The sequence below is a fragment of the Schistocerca piceifrons genome, chromosome 1 (genome assembly GCF_021461385.2).
Source record: "Schistocerca piceifrons isolate TAMUIC-IGC-003096 chromosome 1, iqSchPice1.1, whole genome shotgun sequence".
Classification (NCBI taxonomy): Eukaryota; Metazoa; Arthropoda; class Insecta; order Orthoptera; family Acrididae; genus Schistocerca; species Schistocerca piceifrons.
The window spans coordinates 962,690,109-962,713,263 of record NC_060138.1 but is presented as its reverse complement, the minus strand read 5'-3'; the positions used below and the strand labels follow the sequence as shown (position 1 = coordinate 962,713,263).

The 23,155-nt window shown below is 39.1% G+C and overlaps 1 protein-coding gene across 3 annotated transcripts in view; it reads right to left on the bottom strand.

The window, feature by feature from the left end:
- LOC124730383 (TBC1 domain family member 13) overlaps positions 1 to 23,155 on the bottom strand; it is a 237,540-nt gene that overhangs the window by 85,141 nt on the left and 129,244 nt on the right. For all 3 annotated transcript variants that reach the window (XR_007008528.1, XR_007008753.1, XM_047248505.1), the window contains exons 8-9: positions 356 to 478; positions 213 to 270 (exon numbers count right to left, since the gene is read on the bottom strand). Coding sequence is in view for 1 of the 3 variants with exons in the window: in XM_047248505.1 (XP_047104461.1) it covers positions 213 to 270; positions 356 to 478 (181 nt within the window). In the remaining 2 variants the exon portion in view is untranslated. The remainder of the gene's footprint in view (positions 1 to 212; positions 271 to 355; positions 479 to 23,155) is intronic.

Sequence of the window (23,155 nt, the reverse complement as noted above, 5' to 3'; positions counted from 1 at the left end):
GTTGGAAGTTCAATATCTTTCCCAATGGCACCATGTCATTCACTGCCAAAAAAATGAACTATATTTAATGACAAAACTGGTGGTAATCATTTTTAAATTATATAAAATGATAAAAGAATCATGTCAAATCTAAAAAACACATTCTAATACAGACTTTAATGCAACAAATTAACTCATGTGAATAGATGTACAGAGCTACAGTGCTAGGATACCTGGAGTAATTTCACATTTGAAGGAAAATCACCAGTCAATAGTTCCTCACGAAGTAATCTGGAAAGTTACAAAAAAAAAAGCATTGTAAAAATAAATAAAGGATAGTTGTACTATTCACATAACTTTGAAATAAATTACTTACATAATCATTGAGCAACAAATGTAGATAAGAAAATCAAAGCGATGCTCATCAGCAAATAGAGAGTCCCAAATCCTAAGGACATCTGGCAAAGGAAATTCTTGAGACAAAAGTAGTGTCAGCCACCTGAAACATGAATTTTGGTAAACATTTTTGGAATACAGTGCTCAATAGATTATTATATTTTGACTAAAGTTCAGTCTTGATCACACCATTTATGTTTCAATCACATAGGTAACCGGTTTCGGTTATTTTTACATAACCATCATCAGACCCATGGCTCCCTTAGGATGGTAGGCGGAGCTCTCCTCAGCTGCTACGATGTCATTTGACTTTGTAGCAGCTGAGGAGAGCTCCGCCTACCATCCTAAGGGAGCCATGGGTCTGATGATGGTTATGTAAAAATAGCCGAAACCGGTTACTTATGTGATTGAAACATAAATGGTGTGATCAAGACCGAACTTTAGTCAAAAAATGAAACATGAAGCTCCTGCTATAATAATGCTGAAATTCAATGGTCTGTGATCACGTTTTTTGAGACATAAGTGTAATATGAATGTGGATTAGTTATCACTGACATAATGTCTGTTAGAGAATATGATTTATAAAACATCATACACCGGAAAGCCCAGGATGGAATAACAACAATACAAAATGAACAGATGGCTAATAAACACATAGAGAAGGTCAGTCTGTGACATTTACGTCAGGAGTTTCTAAATCATTTAATTTCCTGTTTTAAGTAATGAGACAGCAGGAGTATCATTAAAGTATTATTATACATATTTCATAAGACAATGAACAGTTGTGGAGGGTACTTCATGTCCATGCTGTGAATGAGAAAGGCAGAGTATTCTCCCTGTTTTTAAGATCTTTTCCTTATTGTTTCTTTTATTTGCACTGTGTAATTCAAGTAGAATAAGTGTTAAGAGACATCTTCATCTACATCTACGATCTACAAACCACAGTGAGGTGCATGGCAGAGGGTAAGTCCCACTATACCAGTTATTAGGGTTTCTTCCTGTTCCATTCACATGTGGATCGCATGAAGAATGATTGATTGAATGCCTTTGTATATACAGTAATTATTCTAATCTTATCCTTATGAACCCAATGTGAGTGGTACATACCCCTAGTATATTCCTACACTAATCACTTAAAGCTAATTCTTGAAATTTTGTTAATAAACTTTTTTGGGATAGTTTACATCTACCTTCAAGAGTCTTCCAGTTCAGTTCCTTCAGTCTCTCTGTGACACTCTCACATGGATTAAACAAACATATGACCATTCTTGCTTCTCTTCTCCATATCTGTTCAATATCCCCAGTTAGTCCCATCTGGTATGGGTCCCACACATTTCAATAATATTCAAGAATGAGTCGCGCGAGTGATTCATAAGCAATCTTCTTTGTAGATTGATTGCACTTCCGCAGTATTCTACCCATAAACCGATTGTTTTTGTTTTTGTTGGTTGGTTTGAGGGAGGGGACCAAACAGCAATGTCATCGGTCCCATGGATTAGGGAAGGATGGGGAAGGAAGTCGTTCATGCCCTTTCACAGGAACCATCCCAGCATCTTCTTGAAGCAATTTAGGTAAATAATGGAAAACCTAACTCAGGATGGCTGGACACAGGTTTGAACCACTGTCCTCCCGAATGCGAGTCCAATGTGCTAACCACTGCGCTACATCGCTCGGTCCATAAACTGAAATCTACCACCTGCTTTACACATGTGTGAACCTATGCGATCACTGCATTTCAAAACCCTACAAAGTGTTGCACCCAGATATTTGTATGAGTTGGCGATTCCAACTATTATGACTCATTGGTATTATAGCCATAGGATACTACGAGAAGGAAAGTTGCTACTCACCATATAGTGGATGTGCTGAGTCGCAGACAGGCACAACAAAAAGACTCAGCTTTCAGCCAATAAGGCCTTAGTCAACGATAGACAGACATATGCACACACCCACACACACATGCAACTCTCACATACATGAGAGAGTCTTTTTGTTGTGCCTATCTGCATCTCAGCATCTCCTCTATACAGTGAGTAGCAACTGTCCTTCTCCTAATATTGTTAAATTCCATCCTGGATTTTCAATTGTTTAATTTTAGTCATAGTACACTACATTTTTTCATTTTGTGAAGTGCAAAATTTTACATTTCGGAACATTTAGAGCAAGTTGCCAATCTCTGCACCATTGGGAAATCTTTTCAAGATCTGACTGAATATTCAAGTCAGAATAGTATTGGCAGTCAAACCAAAGCTGACTCCTGGCTGGCAGTTGAGAAGCTGCAGTTCATTTCCATAATGCATCTCTTACATGCTCTTTGGGATATTCATGAAAGGACTCAATATATGCAATAGATACCTTCACCTTTGGGAAATTCATTCAACAGAGCCACACAAAAGTTCAAGTATGCAGCCTTTCAAGAATGCAGACTTTACTGACAACAAAAGAACTGTACCAACAAAGTGTGATCTGATGGCCACAACAAGAAAACAGGAAAGACCTACAGTAAACATGAGATGGGAAAGCTTCAAGTAACTGGAGAGCGTAATGCAAGAAGCGGTAGAAATGACAGAGAGATAAGCAAAAGTAGAAAGCAAGCTGATAGCTTTATGGGAAGTGTGAAGGCAATGATATGAAGCAAAGAAGTCAACCAGCGAAGTTAAAAGGTTATATACCGAACATATTATACACCTATTCTGTTGGGTACTGCAGAAATCTGAGTCATGAAGGATAGTTTTAGAAAATCTGAATAGGTGCAACAAAAAATTGAAATTATGAAAAATAGAAGTGTTAGGAAGATATTGATGGAAAAAGACAATGTATGAGCCAAGGATGCCTCGGAAAATCCATGGGATAAGGGTGGAGGGCAAGAGACTAAGGGAAGGCCAAGGAACAAATGACTATGTAAAATGAGTGGAAGAAAGCATTCAAAAGAGAGAAGACTGGGTCACAGTAGTGACAGAGAGATAGTGGCAAGACCAAAGAATTGGAGAGGCTTTGTTTTCCAAGCACAGCCTGTCAGTGGCAAGAAACTGTGTAAGATACAGATTATTATTATTATTAATTATTATTTCATCTCTAGACCTCTGGACATTAACAGTGTTCCTCATACCATCAATCCTTGTAACCACTGATGCCACTTCCTTATACACAAATATTCCGCACGTCCAGGACCTCGCTGCGATGGAGCACTTCCTTTCACACCAATCACCTGCCACCCTACCTAAAACCTCTTTCCTCATTACCTTAGCCAGCTTCATCCTGACTCACAACTTCTTCACTTTCGAAGGCCAGACATACCAACAATTAAAGGGAACAGCCATGGGTACCAGGATGGCCCCCTCGTACGCCAACCTATTCATGAGTCGCTTAGAGGAAGCCTTCTTGGTTACCCAGGCCTGCAAACCAAAAGTTTGGTACAGATTTATTGATGACATCTTCATGATCTGCACTCACAGTGAAGAAGAACTCCAGAATTTCCTCTCCAACCTCAACTCCTTTGGTTCCATCAGATTCACCTGGTCCTACTCCAAATCCCATGCCACTTTCCTTGATGTTGACCTCTATCTGTCCAATGGCCAGCTTCACATATCCATCCACATCAAACCCACCAACAAGCAACAGTACCTCCATTATGACAGCTGCCACCCATTCCATATCAAACGGTCCCTTCCCTAGAGCCTAGGTCTTTGTGGAAAACAAATCTGCTCCAGTCCTGAATCCCTGAACCATTACACCAACAACCTGAAAACAGTTTTCGCAGCCCGCAAATACCCTCCCGACCTGGTAAGTAAGCAAATAACCAGAGCCACTTCCTCATCCTCTCAAACCCAGAACCTCGCACAGAAGAACCCCAAAAGTGCCCCACTTGTGACAGGATTCTTTCCGGGACTGGATCAGACGCTGAATGTGGCTCTCCATCAGGGATACGACTTCCTCAAATTCTGCTCTGAAATGAGATCCATCCTTCATGAAATCCTCCCCACTCCACCACGAGTGTCTTTCCACCGTCCACCTAACCTTCGTAACCTCTTGGTTCATCCCTATGAAATCCCCAAACCACCTTCCCTACCCTCTGGCTCCTACCCTTGTAACCGCCCCTGGTGTACAACCTGTCCCATGCACCCTCCCACCACCACCTACTCCAGTCCTGTAACCCGGAAGGTGTACACACTCAAAGGCACAGCCACGTGTGAAAGCACCCACGTGATTTACCAACTGACCTGCCTGCACTGTGAAGCTTTCTATGTGGGAATGACCAGCACAAACTGTCCATTTGTATGAATGGACACAGGCAGACAGTGTTTGTTGGTAATGAGGATTACCCTGTGGCTAAACATGCCTTGGTGCAAGGTAAGCACATCTTGGCACAGTGTTACACCGTCCAGGTTATCTGGATACTTCCAACTAACACCAACCTATCAGAACTCCAGAGATGGGAACTTGCCCTTCAGTATATCCTCTCTTCTCGTTATCCGCCAGGCCTCAACCTCCGCTAATTTCAAGTTGCCGCCACTCGTACCTCACCTGTAATTCAACAACATCTGTGCCTCTGTACTTTCGCCTCGACTGACATCTCTGCCCAAACTCTTTGCCTTTACAAATGTCTGCTTGTGTCTGTGTATGTGCGGATGGATATATGTGTGTGTGTGTGTGTGTGTGTGTGTGTGTGTGTGTGTGTGTGTGTGTGTGTGTGTGTATACCTGTCCTTTTTTTCCTCTAAGGTAAGTCTTTCTGCTCCCGGGATTGGAATGACTCCTTACCCTCTCCCTTAAAACCCATATCCTTTCATCTTTTCCTCTCCTTCCCTCTTTCCTGATAAAGCACCCGTGGGTTGAGAAAGCTTGAAATGAGGCAATGTCATGCATCTCCCGGAGCGATATACTGCTCATGAATGAAATGCCGGAGAGTGATCTAAATATAAATCTTGACAACACGTTACAAACACCACTTGGTCCCAACACAAACATTAACTTGAGAAGTATAGCAGACAGCAACCACAGTAGTACAACTGGAGCACTGCTATGGCAGCTACTATCTAACATAAATGCAAACTATGATGATATAAAACACAATATGAACACCAATTTCATTAATTTGACACAAGATATGAACATGGTAAAACAGCAACAAAATACTGTTACACAAGACCTAAATGCAATAAAGCAAGAACAAAAACAAATACTCAAGGAATTGCAAGACACAGTCTCACAGAATCTTGATGACTTAGCCAAAAATTTTCGCACTGAAATTGACAAAAAATTGAATGATATGAAAACAAGGTAAAGCATGAAATACTTTCTGAAGTTAAGAGTAACATTAAGGAGTTACAACAGAAGGTAGATTCTTTTAAAGATCATCACGATCCTGCAGAGCAGCAAAGAAAGAAAATCACAGACATAAACACAAACATTAAAGCCACACAAAACCAGTTGGTTTCGACAGTAAAAAAGGTAACCACTGTCATTAACAAGCTAAATAAAGTCTATGAAGGTGAAGAGCTTACTTTAAGAGTAGCAACATTAGAAGGTGACTCAGCAAGTGCTAATAAGGAGAGAGAGAAGATTAACGATAATCTGAGTGATATCATTAGTCAAGCTGAAGCAGGTACGCTACATAAGGGTAACACCATTGCAGAGAAGTTAGTACGCGATTGTGTTACACACAGATATAATAGAAAATAATATTCAGGAAAAAGAAAATGAAATCATGAACAAGGTAAACATTAACCTAAAAGCCATGGAAAATAGGATCTGCAATCGTTTAGAAGAAAATATTAATGGATCTCGAAATATGTATGTAAATAACACATGCTACAGTGAACAAACCGCAACCTGTTGGTATCTAAAGTATCTATTCACAAATTGTCACTAGTCTCACAGCAGGTACCAGTGACAGTTGCAGATTTCAAAATGTAAACATAACCACAACTCCAATACCTGAACAATTACCAGCCGGAATTACAGGTAACTACAATAACAACGTAAATAATGGTCGAAAATGCCGCGAGTCTATCAACTATTTTTGCAGACAAAGGTTTGCTGTGACATCGACAATTTCCTACATTTATTACTGAAGGTAAAAAAATGAATTCTGTAGTATTTATTAGAGCTTTTCATCATGTATTTCCATGCAACTGGACGGAAGCACAGAAAATGAGATTTGTCATCGGATATACACAAGGTGATGTGCTCTTATGAGCAACTGAAGTGGCTGAGCATTGAAGCACTTATATCCAATTTGAATGAGTTTTCCTCGACCAATACTGGTCTGAGGGAGTACAAGAAAGACTCAGACGTGAGGCTTTCAACCCTACACCATTCAATGGCAAATATGGTAGTCTACATGGTTACTTTGAAAAATACCTGAACAAGACATGCTACTGGACAAACCCAATATCACAGGTAGACGTGTTAAAAATTTTGAAAAGTTGTTTACCATCGCACACTAGGGAAAAATTAGTCGCAATACTCGAGCACGACACTGAATATTTTCTGTCAGTGCTCGATTCTATCAACTTAATCTATGAGGAAAGATCTGTACGCAAAGAGCAACAAAGGTCAGGAACAACAACAACAACAACATAACTGTGTAAATAAGACAGTAAAATGTGATTTAAACTCACAGCAAGGTTGGTACATACAAAAGCCAAGTTATATACCCAGTGGAAATGAGTACTGTAACAGGAACGGAAAAAACAAACGATTTAAAAGAAATTTCCAAAACAACAGAGGTAACTTCAACGCACAAGTGAATTACAGTTCACCATCATAAGGCCCAATGCCGAATATGAATAGAAACTGTCAGCCGCAGCAGTGGCCGATGCGCAGCAACAATGCCATGCCTTACACTGTACCGCAGCCGACCTTTGGGCAGCAAAATAACTGCGCAGCAGCTGACGACACTAACTGGCGACGTATACACACAGTGCAACTCACTGAAATTTCTCCAGGTAATGAAATAAGTCACACTATGCCATCAGAAAACACCAACTGGTCGTATTTAAGCCCCAGGCTATTGACCTCTCAGGGAGTGGGGGCAAGGCAGAACTACACGTTCCATAAGATTTGACAAATGAGATGACATCAAGGATGATCTGTATCAGCATGAGTTAGATATAGCAGAGTTAGATATATATGAGTTAGATATAGTAGAATGAAGAATAAGTACAAGCAATCATTAAGGTGAAAATATTTAACATTAACACACAGTTAATTTTAGATACAGGTTCCATATCAAAGGGTCCCTTCCCTAGAGCCTAGGTCTTTGTGGCAAACAAATCTGCTCCAGTCCGGAATCCTTGAACCATTACACCAACAACCTGAAAACAGCTTTCGCAGCCCGCAAATACCCTTTTTGCATTTTTTTTTTTTTTTTTTTTTTTTTGTGAATTGAAGAAGAGAGGCAACTTCCCTACACTTTCTGTACATAATTGTAAGGTGAAAACTAGTGCAGGAGGTAAGACAAAATTGGTTAAACATCAGGCACTTATTCCAGTACAAACTGAACATTTTATGGTGAAATGCAACTTTCTTATAATTGACAAACTTATAGTTAATTGTCTTATTGGCATGGACACATTTAGAATGTACAAACCACAGATTGACATAGGTAATGGTAAATGCCATTTTCATGTGAAGGATCAGCTCTTTCCTATTGCTTTAGTCAAAAAACCAGATGAAAGTAACAAAAACAAACCAAGAGTCAAATGTAATAGTACAATATTCCTTTCCAGCTGTGTGTTTCACAAACAAATTTGATACCGAACAAGAAGCGAACACTGAGGTTAGTTATGAAATGGTAGAGCAGAAACTAAGTGAATCACAGGCACTAAATGATATCCAACAACAAGAACTTTTAACTTGTTATTTAAATATGCCAATGTTTTCAGCAAGAAGCCAGGAGTAATCAAAGACTATGAATATGAATTTGAAGTCTATTCACATGAGACACTTTGTGTGTAATATAGCCCTTTTCTATGGGCAAAATGAGAGGCAGTAAGGGAAGAGATCAATCATATGATTAAACGGGGAATTATACAACCTTCATATTCACCCTATTGTAGACCAATATTACCAGTAAGCAAACCAGATGATTCTGTAAGATTGGTTCTCGATGCTTGAGGTATCAATAAGATTATAGTACCAGTATGCATAAGGCCAGACAACTTGGACAAACAGCATCTAAAGTTTTACAATACAAAATATTTCACTATACTTGATCTCAAGATGTCCTACTGGCAAATAAAGCTCCACGAACAAAGTCAAAAATATACTGCATTTGTTTGTGGGGGCAGAAGTTATGAATTCCGTGTTCTACCTTCTGGATTAAACAATAGCGCAGGAGTGTTTATATCTGCACTGGACAAGATTTTAGGACCAGAATTGCTTAGCAAAGTCACTGTCTATGTAGGTGACCTGCTAATAGCCACACCCACTTGGCTAGAACATATTAGGATCATTGAACAGTTGCTTCAGTGATTTGCAAATTACAGAGTAACAGCCAATTTAAAAAAGTCTAGTTTTGGTACGGATCAAGTCAAATTTTTAGGACACGTTATGTCGGAACAAGGTGTATTACCTGATCCGAAAAAACTTGATGCCACTCACAATTGGCCAGTTCCAAGGAATAAAAAACAACTAAAAGCCTTTTAAGGACTAGCTTTGTTTTTTGTAAATTCGTACCACAACAATAATGAACAGTGATGCATTGCTCAACTTGTTATGAAAAAATAGGCTTTGGTTATGGGATGCTAAGTGTCAAGAGGACTTTAATAACATTAAGCAAGCATTAGTCAATGCAAAAATTCTTAGCCACCCTGATATGTCCAAGGATTTTTGTCTATGCACAGATGTCTCATCTCAAGGGCTGAGGGCATGCTTAATCCAGATGCGAGAGGAAGAAGGTAAGGAAGTACCCAAGGTCATAAGTTTTGCTAGTCACACATTATCGGAAGCGGAAAGGTATTACTCTGTGTCAGAATTGGAAAGTTTAGCAGTAATATGGGCATTTAAAAACTTTGAATATTTTTTTGTGGGGCAAGAATACCTAAGTTTACTATGACCATTTCTTTTAACATGTAAACTATTGCACCATAGATTAGGTAGGTGGTGTCTATATTTACAGGAATTCAATTTCGAAATCATTTATATTAAAGGAAGTCTGAATGTTACTGCAGATGCCTTGTCTAGGCTACCACAAGGTTCAGAGGAATTTGGTGTCTTAACAGAGCAAGGTGCAGAACTCAGAACGTTATTAATGCAAGGTACAACACAACAGTCTGGTTACCACAAGTTTTGCAAGCAAATGAAAATTATACAACAGCAAGATCGCAGATGGAGTAAAGTCATACAACACCTTCAGCAAGATGAAGGTGGAAATGTAAGTAAATGGTATCAGGAGTACAAAGGCGTTTTTCTTCATAGGAAACATGAAAAATCTGATCAATGGTGTGTGTGTGTGTGTGTGTGTGTGTGTGTGTGTGTGTGTGTGTTCCTGAAGATTATATCAACCAAATTATAAGACACACACATCTACATCTACATCGATACTCTGCAAATCACATTTAAGTGCCTGGCAGAGGGTTCATTGAATCACCTTCACAATTCTCTATTATTCCAATCTCGTATAGCGCGGAAAGAATGAACACCTATATCTTTCCGTACGAGCTCTGATTTCCCTTATTTTATCGTGGTGATCATTTCTCCTTATGTAGGTCGGTGTCAACAAAATATTTTAGAATTTGGAGGAGAAAGTTGGTGATTGGAATTTCGTGAGAAGATTCCATCGGAACGAAAAACGCCTTTCTTTTAATGATATCCTGTATCATTTCTGTGACACTCTCTCCCATATTTTGCAATAATACAAAACATGCTGCCCTTCTTTGAACTTTTTCGAGGTACTCCGTCAGTCCTATCTGGAAGGATCCCATACCATGCAGCAGTATTCTAAAAGAGGACGGACAAGTGTAATTAGGCAATCTCCTTAGTAGATCTGTTACATTTTGTAAGTGTCCTGTCAATAAAACGCAGTCTTTTGTTAGCCTTCCCCACAACATTTTCTGTCTGTTCATTCCAATTTAAGTGGTCCGTAATTGAAATAACTAGGTATTTAGTTGAATTTATGGCTTCTGGATTAGACTGATTTATCATGCAACCGAAGTTTAAAAAATTTCTTTTAGCACTCATGTGGATGACCTCACACTTTTCGTTATTTAGGGTCAACTGCCAATTCTCGCACCATTCAGATGTCTTTTCTAAATCATTTTGCAATTTGTTTTGATCTTCTGATGACTTTATTAGTCAATAAATGACAGCGTCAGCTGCAAACTACCTAAGACGGCTGCTCAGATTGTTTCCCAAATGGTTTATACGGATAAGGAACAGCAAAGGGCCTATAACACTACCTTGGGGAGCACCAGATATCACTTCTGTTTTACTCAGTGACTTTCCATCAATTACCACGAACTGTGACGTCTCTGACAAGAAATCACAAATCCAGTCACATAACTGAGATGATATTCCATAAGCACGCAAATTCACTACGAGCTGCTAGTGTGGTACAGTGTCATGAAGAATAGGGACATTATGGAGTAGGCAAATATACTGAAAAAATTGCAACACTTTGTTATTTTTTAAATTTGAGAAGGTGAGACCTAAAGGTTTTAAGAAAGTGTGCAATATGTCAAAAAATCAAAACAGTCCAATGTGTCAAAATATACTGAGCTGCACCGAATGCTGACAAAAAACCTTCTAGATATTGTATCCCTGGACATTGCTGGTCCACATCCAAGAAGTAAAGGAGGAGTAAGATACGTACTAGCACTATACGATATTTTCCCGAAACATGTCAAAATATATGCCATTAAAAATGCAACAGCCACAAATATCAGAAAAGGAATTGAGGGAGACTATTTGAGAAGAGTAGGTAAACCAAAGGTTTTACTAACTGATAATGCTTCATATATCGTTGGCAAAAGTGGAAACAATTTATGACCTCACAGGGCATAAAGCACATATTAGTAAGTCTTTTTCACCCAGAAGCAAACCCAGTAGATGAGTCTTTAAGGAGTTTACCTGGTTTGTTAGGATATACACATCTCACAAACACACCCAATGGGTAGACTACTTAAATCCTTTTGTGCAAGTGGTCAATAACCTTCCACATTCTTCAACAGGTTTCACACCTAAGGATTTGATGTTCCAGACAAAACAGAAAAATGAGTGGGAGTCGGCCATACTTAAGGTACCCACTACAGAAATGACACTACAAGACAAATCAAACAAGCCACTAGGAAACAGGGCTGTGTATAGAAAGAAAATTTATAACAAGAAACTGAAACGTGTTACACAATTTTTGAAGGGCAACGAGATCCCTTCTAGACACACCCTAAAACGACAAAAATTGGCAAACTAAATAAGAAGTGGCAATTACTCTAATCAGGGCCACACATAATTTCCAGAATACCATACCCTGGGATGTACAATTAGCCTTTGAGAAAACAGGGAGAGACAAGGGTCTCCACTCTCACAAAGATATAAAAGCCTTTATAGAATGATGAAATGTAGTAAATTTTTTTTTATCACAAGATAATCGTACATAGTGTACATAATTCTAAGCGTAATTTTTCTTTTGGAGTGTATTTTAATATAAAGTAACGTGTATAGACATAAGTAATCCTTTTGATTTGTACACATAGGCATAAAAATTAACAGCAAGGAGAAGTAACACACTACTTCCTGCGAAGAGAAAGTATAAATGAAATTAGCTTATGGCTCAGCTGTCGCGCGCTCAACACTATGTGCTGACATTAGTAGCAAGAGAGGAGTCATTGACCTGTGCACATGCGCAATAGACTGGCAGAAGGCGCAATCAAAATAGGAATGCAATATGTACCTAACTTAAATAAAAAGTAAACGGAAATACTACGCAAATACATCTATTATCTAAGAACTAGAGAACCTATTGATATACATACACAGAAATTTAATTAAATACTAAGCTATATACAACATATTTAGAACCAAAAGGAACTGAAAAACTGTACAAGACGTGTAAGCTAAGGACGAATGAAAAAAATACCGTAAGAAATGTAAGATAATTTTCTTTGCAGAGTAAATGATCATAAAGGGTAACAGAATAAGCGAATGTCTGTGAATTTAAACATTGGCCACCCAGCTGCGCAATGGAATTAGTTTTAAGTTAGTTTTAAGTTTTTTTTCTTCCAGTGACCAGTGCATCATCACAACACAGAAGAAGAGAATTACGTCGAGAATAGCAGATACCAAATGAAGAAATGGGCCGCATCTTGAATAAACAATTTAGTTATAAGGATACTTACAACAAAGGTCATAAGACAAATGAAATATGCATCATTGAAGTGTCTCTGTGGCAATTATCAGCACCTATTCGCTGCAGAGTATGCATAAACATTTAAGCATGAGATTTTACAAAAACCAGTGAATTGAATAATGACATTTCCAGGTATTTGAAAAAGAGAAGTGTACAATGGTTAAAACGTCATGTTTCACACTAACAAGTAACCTACATGTGAACTGAAGTAAACAGCACTAGCACATGCAGAAACAACATGACACTTCGTCAATGATTAGTTGGTACACATCATTTCAGTGAACCAAAGTTCCATGGCAACTAGTCCATGACTGTGCAAGTAACATTTCCTCATAAATCCTTGAACCAGTAGATGAGTATTTCCCTTTTTCCCACACAAATAAAGGAGGCAGCGCCAAGCATGATTAGGCCAGCAATGTGTAGTGTTTTAGTCCTATGTTCAATGTTTTTCTCCCTCCTCTACCTAAGAAAGAAACGAGCTCCCATAAGTGATAAAAGCCTATCTATAAAATGAGGCAAAAATGTATCATACGCTTGTATTGTGTCATAGAAATGTGATATGTAATTAATTTATATATGTGATGTGAACAAAGATAAGTTGAAGCTAACAAACAAACTGTAGTAACAGAACCCAGTTAATGAAAATTTTTATGACATTTTAAAACTTAAGAAATTTATGTTCATAATATGACCAATGGATGGAATGTCAGCCATACGTGTAAGCTATCATGTTATGTATATTGTTGTAACTCAATACTTTGTAATGGTTCTTTATTTGCGAAACCATTACCACCCGCCACCCCTATTTTTCAATACTGTCGATTAATGAATATTTTTCTACGTAATGTCTCATATTTTTCACTCTATTCAAATTTGGTTTCATTTTTATATGTACGTACGTCAATATTTTGAGATGTTGAAATCAATATAATATCTAGTGTGAATATCTTTGTACTTATTGTTATCTTTGATGCCGACTTGTGTCTTTTGGCACAGAAGCGTACAGTGTAGTCAAGTTTGTGTGTTGAATATGAACAGTCTTGACTTTGTGTTGGAAATGAAAAGATGAGTCTGAGTTGTGACAATGAAAAATGTTGTGAGTTTTATTAAGAGCAGTAACGGCTGCAAAATTGTATGATAAAGTAATGTTTTGAACATGCGAAAGTATAAAAAGTATAATAAATGTGAAATTTTGTGAAAAGTGAGTGTCAAAAATTATTTTCAAGTGACCATTGTTTAAAAAAGTATGAAGCACATTGCAATGAAAAACATAAATCATCAGACTAATCCTGAAAGACTGACTTCGTAAATCCTTCAAGTTGGCGTAGTTAACATCCAAGTGCCTTTCGCACCAACAGCGATAGTCATGCTACCTCGACAACATTTTTAATTATGAGCCAAAGCCAGAGCGAGATCATCATCAGATTGCAAATACAAAATAAGTGATATTATTGTTAATTTTCTTCAGTGACTGTAATCAATTGATGTAGCAATACCTACCACATTAAAAACCTTTTAGTTGCGCAATAAAAAGATCATACTTTGAGTGCGCGGCGTGATAATTTTTGAACTAATTAACTGTTAGTGGAGGTATTGTTATAACTTTTATGAATTTTCATTGGAAACCAAACTCTAGATGAAGAAATGAACTTCAAAGACAAGCAATTTATACAATGTTCTGGACGGCTGTATGTGTCTTTCAACAAGTGCATGATCAAGTATGGTGACATTAACATGCAAGTGCAACAAAATAACTTCTGAGTATCATGGCTCACAACAACTGGTACACAGACAAGTGAACTATATAGTTGTTCGAGCAGGTACTCACCTCATCGATGGGTGCTATTGGTCAGGATTCTCTCTGCTGAAAATTCGAGTACGACGGGTGGAAATGATGCCCGGGCCTTAAAAATGGAGACCTTCTGCCACAGAGCTGGATTTTGAACAATGAGCACACACCCACTGCACCCAGAATGATGACAATCGCCACAGCAATTCTTCGATATGTGGCACTCAGGTGTGGCACTCAAGTCTGACACTCAATGTGACATCAAGACTAAGAAAACAAGTGCATGTACATGCAACAATAGCATATAGCATGTTGACTGTTGGCAACTAGTTATTGCCACCAAATCAGCCAGTGCACCAGCGCGAAACCCAGCAGCGAGAATGCAGCAAACTGGACATTATTGATAGTGCACTAAATTTAAATATGAAATGGACTCTCATATTATGGATATAATATTATAATTTCTTGTAGAACTTTAACATACATAGGGTAAGCTGACATATCCATTCAATTAAATAAAAAAGAAGCCGCCAATAAAGGCATAGACCCCTATCAGCAAATGTAAGTAAGAAACACTGTACACCTCTATAACATGTCAACGTACAGTGTGGGGGCAATTGTATAAGTATATGATGAAAGGCCCCCAGGATGCCGTAAAATTAAGATTTATTAAAAAACAAAAAATTTTAACACCGAGTAACTAGAGGGTTGGCAAAGATGTTAATTATGAATGTGCAGTAAGGCGCAGACAAATGAATGAAAAAACAGTCAACTATTGTACAGTTTTTTTTGTTTTCTTCATTCTTACAGACTCTCTCGTATGTAGGACGATGAGGATGTGCGATTTTAGAGATTAAGTATTATGACCTCGATGTATCATATGTGTGAGTGAATAATATAATGTTAAAAAACCGTATCAAGCATTTTATTTATTGAAGTAGGTGAAGAGGAAAATTACAGGAAGAGGATTTACATGATTAAGACAAGCGTCGGTGCTCCTGGAGTCCTCCGCCGCCTGCAGCTTCAACAAAAATGTAAGCGAAGTCCGATGCCCAAAAGAATACCAATAAGCACAGAACATTTTACCAATGCAGTCATATTCAATTATAATTTTTATTCAAACATCTTCCTTTAATATATATTACACATGCAAGGATTACTTTATTGATGGTATGAATGACAACAGCAAAATTAAACTGGTAAAAAGATTGTTGGAGGGTTCTGCTCAGACATGGGCAAATCAATGTGGTGAACAATTTAAATCGTATAGTACATTTGAACAGATGTTTCTAAATAGGTATTGTAGCCAAGCAAAACAGTGCAGATTACAGAATGAGTTTTTGAACGGGCCAGTTTACAAAGGAGGTAGGCAAACTATGAGACAATTTTGTCAGGAGGAATTAAGAAAGTTGGTACATTTGGGTAGGCCATTGGGAATTTTGACTGAGATTTCTTCTCTAAGGAGAAGGTACCCAAAAATGTACAGTGGGAATTGATACATTGTCCAACAGCTTCTATAGAAAATTTCTTGTATTTTATTGAGAGGATGGACCAGACAATGTGCTATAAGCCAAACTTAGGGGGTTATAATTCAGGGAATAATCAGAGGAATAATGGAGAGAAAAGAAATAATGTGAGTTGGGGTAATAACCAACATAATTCAAACAGGAAAGGAAATCAGAATGGTAATTGGAGAGAAAACAGAGGTAGAATTCAAAATGAAACTTGGAAGGTGTGCATGGGGAAATGGAAACAGGAGTGATCAAAGGCCAATGCAGCAACAGAGAAATGGGAGAGGAGAAATTAATGCAAGGCGATAACATGGACAAAATTCTTTAAACTGAGATTTGTTCCAAACTGGGTCCAATTTGGGACAATAAAACATGCAAGGAATAGGACCATGAGATGGGAAAACAATTGTGGGAGAAATAATGGTGGATATTTTAATAGTTTTAGGCAAAATAATGGGAGGTATTTTAATGAAAGCAAAAGCTGTGGAACAAGGGAAGAGAAAGTATGCAATACGAATTATAGGCAAACTAACACGGGGTTTGTTAATCATGATAAAAATAAACAAGTGAGGAAAGAAAGGATTTGTGGAATGGAGGCAATTATGGGTGATGGTGAGATGTTTGAAGGCTGGTTTAATTTACATGGTAAGAGGAGGGCCTTTAGAAGTAAAAATAATAGGAAATGTAAGAATCAGGAGGGAGAAATAAATATTGGGAGTTTGTTAAATAAGAGAGATAAAAATGTGGGGGATTATGATTCAAATAGTATTGAAATAGTATTGGCTTGGCAATTATGTTAAGTAATGAACATGTGTCAGCTGTGCAACCTGTGGGAGAAAATGTGTGCTGTGACGTTGAGAGTGTGTATGTGAATGACAGCAGAAATAGCAGTGTGTTGAATGCAATGGAACTTTCACCAGTGGTAAGAGGTATGAATTATGTGAAGGCCACAGTGCCTGATTCAAATGTTGTTGTAGATGGAGATATACAGGAAGGTATGTGCTCCAGCAATGTCAATGTATTAAATACTAAGCAGGCAGAAGATCCTGTATCAGATGTTGTCAAGGGTAATGATGTCGATGTGCAGCACAAGGCTGCAGAATGTGTTTTTAATGTATGTGGAGGCACTCACTCCAGTAATGATAGGGAATGTACCAGTGAGCAGGCTATAGTTCCTGCAACTGATGAACGAGCAGTAACTGTGGGTGAAGATTTTAATGTGTAGAATGGAGCTGCAGCTGTTGATATTGTGGTTGAAATTGTGAGCAATTCTGCTGATCAAGTAAGTTTATGTCTGTTGCTAATAGTATGAGTGAAGAAGCTGGGCACACACATTTTTTCAAGGACGCATGAGAGAATAAGGTAGAGAGTGATTTTGATTCTGATGATTGGATAGCCAGGGCAAAATGGTTTCAGCAGTGGGCACCTGAGGGATGGCAAATTAGCAAGCATGATAATGCCAGGCATATCAGGGATTTATGTGGGGAAAGTGAGGTGTTCAAACATGCTTACGAGGAAATAGTTAACGGGGATAAAGATGTTAAATCATTGGATGAAGAATGTGGATTTATGGTGGGAAAAGATGGTGTAGGTGATAATAATACTGTGAATAATGATACAGTCAGTGAGGAAGGTGAGTATGTTGATGACATCCAAAATTTCAGAGTGTATAAAGATTTACAACAGATAGCCATGCAGAGGAGCTAGATACTGAATGGATAGGGAAAGATGAGTGTGATTATGATGCTGATGACTGGGTTAATTTTGCAAAGTTGCACCAGCAGTTGATACCACAGACCTGGTAGGAAGAAAAATATAGAGTTGCTAGAAAACTGGGAGGGGGGGTTGAGTGTAGGAAACTCTGGCATTAAAGAGGCTTTTGATATAATATTTTCAGGGGATAAGGATACTGAATCTTATAATGAAGAGCAGATGTGCACCATGACTAAAGATTGCATACGTGACATAGAGGAGGATTTGTTGGCCGAAACAGAATTAAAGCATGATTTTATTGACAAGGTGCAGCCAATAATAACTGTTGGTGTGGCAGGAGACTGTGAAACTGGTTTGGTGGATACTGCAAGTTCAGTGTCTGGGGCGGCAGAGAGATTTTATGATCATATTAAGAACAGGGAAAAAGTGGAATTTCCAGTCACAGGGGTGTGGAATTTTCAGTATACCAGTGAGAAAAGAGGTAGTTCTAGATGTAAACATTGGAGGTGAAGTATAAAGTCACTCATTTTTTGTGGTATCCAATTTAAGTATGAATCTGGTGTTGGGGATTGATTTCCTAAGTAAATATGAGACATATGTAGATTGTAAGGACCAGATGGTGAAACTCAGTACTGTTGAGGGAAGAAAAAGTGTTAAATTCAAAAATGCACTCAATGATGAAGAACTGGTGGCTAGTTTGCATGTAGCACAGTGCTTAATGGATTCTCATGGAGACTGAGAAAGAGACAAGGAGTAAAGTAAATGGTACAAATGGGATTTCAGAGGATGAGAAGGCAGAATCATACAAATTATTGAGTAAGAACAAAGATGTGTTTTCTGAAAAACCAAGGAAGGTGACTGATTTTGAGTATTCACTCAGGGTGAATCCACATGAACCCATTAAGATCAGGCCATACCCTATAGCACTGGCAGAGAGGGAGGCAGTTAGGGGAGAACTACAATGTATGTTAGAATGGAGAATTGTGGAACAGTGAAGAAGTGAATATGCAACCCAATAGTAGACGTCAAGAAGAAAGACAAATCTGTGCACTTGGTTCTAGAAGCTAGGAGGTTGAACAAAATAACTTTAAGTGAAACTGACCACCCTGAGAACGTGGATGAATTGATTTTAGGGTTCAAAAATGTAAAACTATTAAAAACTATGGATTTGACAGCTGGGATTTGGCAGGTGCCTTAAACAGTAGAAAGCAAAAATTATACCGCCTTCCTGTTTGAAAGCAGGGCCTAACAATACAAAGTAATCCCTTCTGGACTACGCATATCTGTAGCTGTACTCGTGAGAGCTCTCAGTTATGTGCTGGGAAGTGAGCTCATGAGAAGACTGACAATTCATGTAGATGATATCCTGATTGCTACATCAACTTGGAGAGAACACTATGGTTTGTTGTAAGATGTGTTTACAGCTTTGAGAAATGCGGGGATGACTCTGAAATTGAAAAAATGTGTTTGTGAAGGCAGAAATAAAATTTGTAGGACATGTATTGTCATCAGAGGGTCTTGCACCCAATGAAGAAAGGATAAAGGCAATAGTGGAGTGTGCCAAACAAAGAAATCGCAAGCAATTGAAATCATACCTCAGAATTGTAGGATCCTACCAAAAGTTCATAGATGATTTAAGCCTTAATTCACAGAACCTATCACAATTGTTAAAGAAAAATGCACCATGGGTGTGGACAGCTGACTGTGATAAGGACTTTAATAAAGTCAAAGATAGTTTAAGTAACAGCAATCTATTCTATTACCCAGATATGTCACTCTCATTCTACGTTGCCACTGACAGCTATGGGATAGGTGCTGCTTAGTTTCAAAAGAAGTTGGTTGACGGAAAGATGGAACACTGTAGAATATCGTTTTCAATTAGAATGCTGACTAAGCATGAGCGAGCCTATGGTATATCTGAAAAGGAATTGTTGGCAGTGGTGTGGGGGTTCATGAAAATCCGGATATACTTGGAAGGGCATGAGACCATTGTAATGACGGATCATAAGGCCCTTAGTTATTTGCAGGATTGTAGTCTGTTGAATAACAGGCTCACCAGGTGGGCAATGTTCTTACAAAGGTTCCAGTACCAGATAGAGTATGTTAGGGGCACTGAAAATGTGGTCGTGGATGCTCTCTCACACTTGTCAATTGGAAGTGAGGGGAACAGTAAAGAGGAGGAAGAGAGTACAGAATTTAAGATGATGTATATGAGGGGTGTGGAAGGGAAAAACAGATTAGGAGCACATGCAGCGACATGAGGCGAATACAGAAGGATCCAATTTTGAAGCTAGTTAAGACCAGACTGGGTACAAAGGGCCATGAGAAGTTGGAGAGATTTTACAAGATATTTAAAGGGTTGTTGTTCCACAGTAGAGAACGAAAGCAAAAAGGAGTGGCGACTGTACTGGCCTGAGGAACATGTCCAGTCCCTAATTAATTAGGTGCATCTGAGCCATGGGCACGATGGGGCACAAAAATGTATAGGGGTACTACAAGACTGTGAGGTGTTCAATAACATGGACCATAGGGTGAGAAAGCAACTAGGTGCTTGTGACAGATGCCAGTGAGTAAAACACGCCACCATTACCAGTCAAGGTGAGATGCAAAACATCTTGCCCAAAAACGCTAACGAGCTCCTTGCAATTGATGTGTTCGACCCATCACCAACTAGCAGGAGTGAGCAAAAGTACATTCTGCTGGCAATTGATGTATTCTCCAAACAAGTAAAGATGTACGGGATAAAAAAGGCCACTAGTGGGACTATGATTAAAAAATTGGAGTCCTACTACAATGAAATTGGAAAGCCAAAAACAGTGCTCTCTGACAATGGGTCCCAATTCACCTCCAAGGCATGGGAGAACTTCATGGAGCAGGGGGGTGTGAAACATGTAAGGACCTCAGTTTACCATCCTGCAGGAAATCCAGCTGAGATGTAAACGTGCGATTTTGGATGATTGTGAAGGACATACTGTAGCCCAATACATACCATCTGGGCAGAATAGGTGGCCAAGTTTGAGGACATCATAAACAGTGCACAAAGCAGTGTCACTGGGTTTACACCTCATGAAGTAATGTGGAATAAAAACGCAGCCAACCTGATAGCTGAGGCAGTGAGCTTTCCACCAGGCACATCTGTTTCTGAACAAGAGAGACACAATCTAATTACTGGACAACTGGAAAAAGGGGTCTTACAGAGAAAACATAGGCATGATTTAAGGTAAAAGTCTACAAAGTACAAGGTGGGTGACCTAGTATTGGTAAAGACAAAGCAATGGTCAAAGGATTTAGATGGTGAGATCAAAAAGCTTTTTGAACTGTACCAGGGCCCATGTTCATAAATTAAGGATAATTGCAGAATGTGGTGCCACACAATGTGGCACTACACAAAACTGGTGCTAATAGCATAGGCACATAAGGAACACACACGACACAGATCTATAAGTCCATGGTATTGGTAATAAGTTCAGAAAACCATCCTGAAACACATGTGCTACAAAACGCCACTGTTTCCTGCGCATGTACCCCGACATCAATATGGGATATGATCACCATGCACACATACACAGGCTGCACAACGGGTTGGCATACACTCAAGCAGTTGCTGGGGTATAGCCTCCCATTTTTTGCACCAGTGCCTGTCAGATCTCCTGAAGTGTCGTATGGGTTTGAAGACATGCAGCTATACGTCGACCGAGAGCATCCCAGACATGGTCGATGGGGTTTAGGTCTGGAGAACAGGCAGGCCACTCCATTCGCCTGATATATTCTGTTTCAAGGTACTCCTCCACGATGGCACTTGGTGGGTCCGTGCATTATCATCCATCAGGAGGAAGGTGGGACGCACTGCACCCCTGAAAAGGCGGACATACTGGTACAAAATGATGTCCCAATACACCTGACCTGTTACAGTTCCTCTGTCAAAGACATGCAGGGGTGTACGTGCACCAATCATAATCCAACCCCACACCATCAAACCACGACCTCCATACGAGGTCCCTTTCAAGGACATTAAGCGGTTGGTGTCTGGTTCCTGGTTCATGCCAGATGAAAACCCGGTGAGAATCACTGTTCAGGCTATACCTGGACTTGTCTGTGAACACAACCTGGGACCACTGTTCCAATGACCATGTACTGTGTTCTTGACACCTGGCTTTACAGGCTCTCCTGTGACCAGGGGTCAGTGATATGTACCTTGCAGGTCTCTGGGTGAATAAACCATGTCTGTTCAGTAGTGTGCAGACTGTGTGTCTGGAGACAACTGTTCCAGTGGCTGCAGTAAGGTCCCGAGCAAGGCTACCTGCAATACTCGGTGGCCATCTGCAGGCACTGATGGTGAGATATCGGTCTTCTTGTGATGTTGTACACTGTGGACATCCCGTACTGAAGCACCTGGACATGTTTCCCATATGCTGGAATCATTGCCATAATCTTGAGATCACACTTTGTGGCACACGGAGGGCCTATGCTACAACCTGGTGTGTTTGACCAGCCTCCACCGACCCTAGTATTCTACCCCTCATAACGTCATCAATACATGTTCTTTGAGCCATTTTCAACACACAGTCACCATTAGCATGTCTGAAAACATCTGCACATTTACTCGCTGCACCGTACTCTGACATGCACCAACACACCTCTGTGTATGTGGACTGTTGCCAGTGCCACGAATGCAGGTCAAATGCACCGCATGGTCATACCCCGAGCAATTTAAACCCACAAATGACCCACCAGAGCATAGTTACACCATGTATCAGCATTATCATTAATTTATGAGCATGAGTGTACTTACAGGTCATATACACTATTGGGACTCAGGAATGTAACACTATACAAACAGTCACTGTAATGGGGTTGAATCCTTTTTTTATATCTTGTTGTATAGTATTTGTTGCATATGTGTATTGTTTACAGAATTTCCTGGATGGCCTCATGTTTATCTTGGTAAAAGTATAGTGGTAAGTGAAGCTGTGAAACAACTGGTTGACACAGCTAATTCTCCCATAATGACTAGTGACACAGGCTACAACAGTTGTAGTCACTGTACAGCACTTATATGTACATGATAGGATGTGAATAAAGTGAGAGACATTGAGTGGTATTTTTCTTACTGTTTACAATGATATGAATATTGATTCAAATTTTCATGAGTGGTGATTGTGATTTGGTCACACACCAAATTTGCTTGTTTCATGGGGAGTGGAGATAGTTCAGCATGGGACTGACAGATGAGAATATGGAATTGAAAGGTACACATATAACATGTTAGAAGAAATGTTTGGATTTGGGGGGATGTATAATTTGTTTTTATTTTTGTTTATATGTTTAGCATTACTTAGTTGAGGTGAATATAAGCTGATTTGTGGATTATGTTGTGCCATGGGGTATTTTATATATTTGATTTTATTCAGTTTGCAGT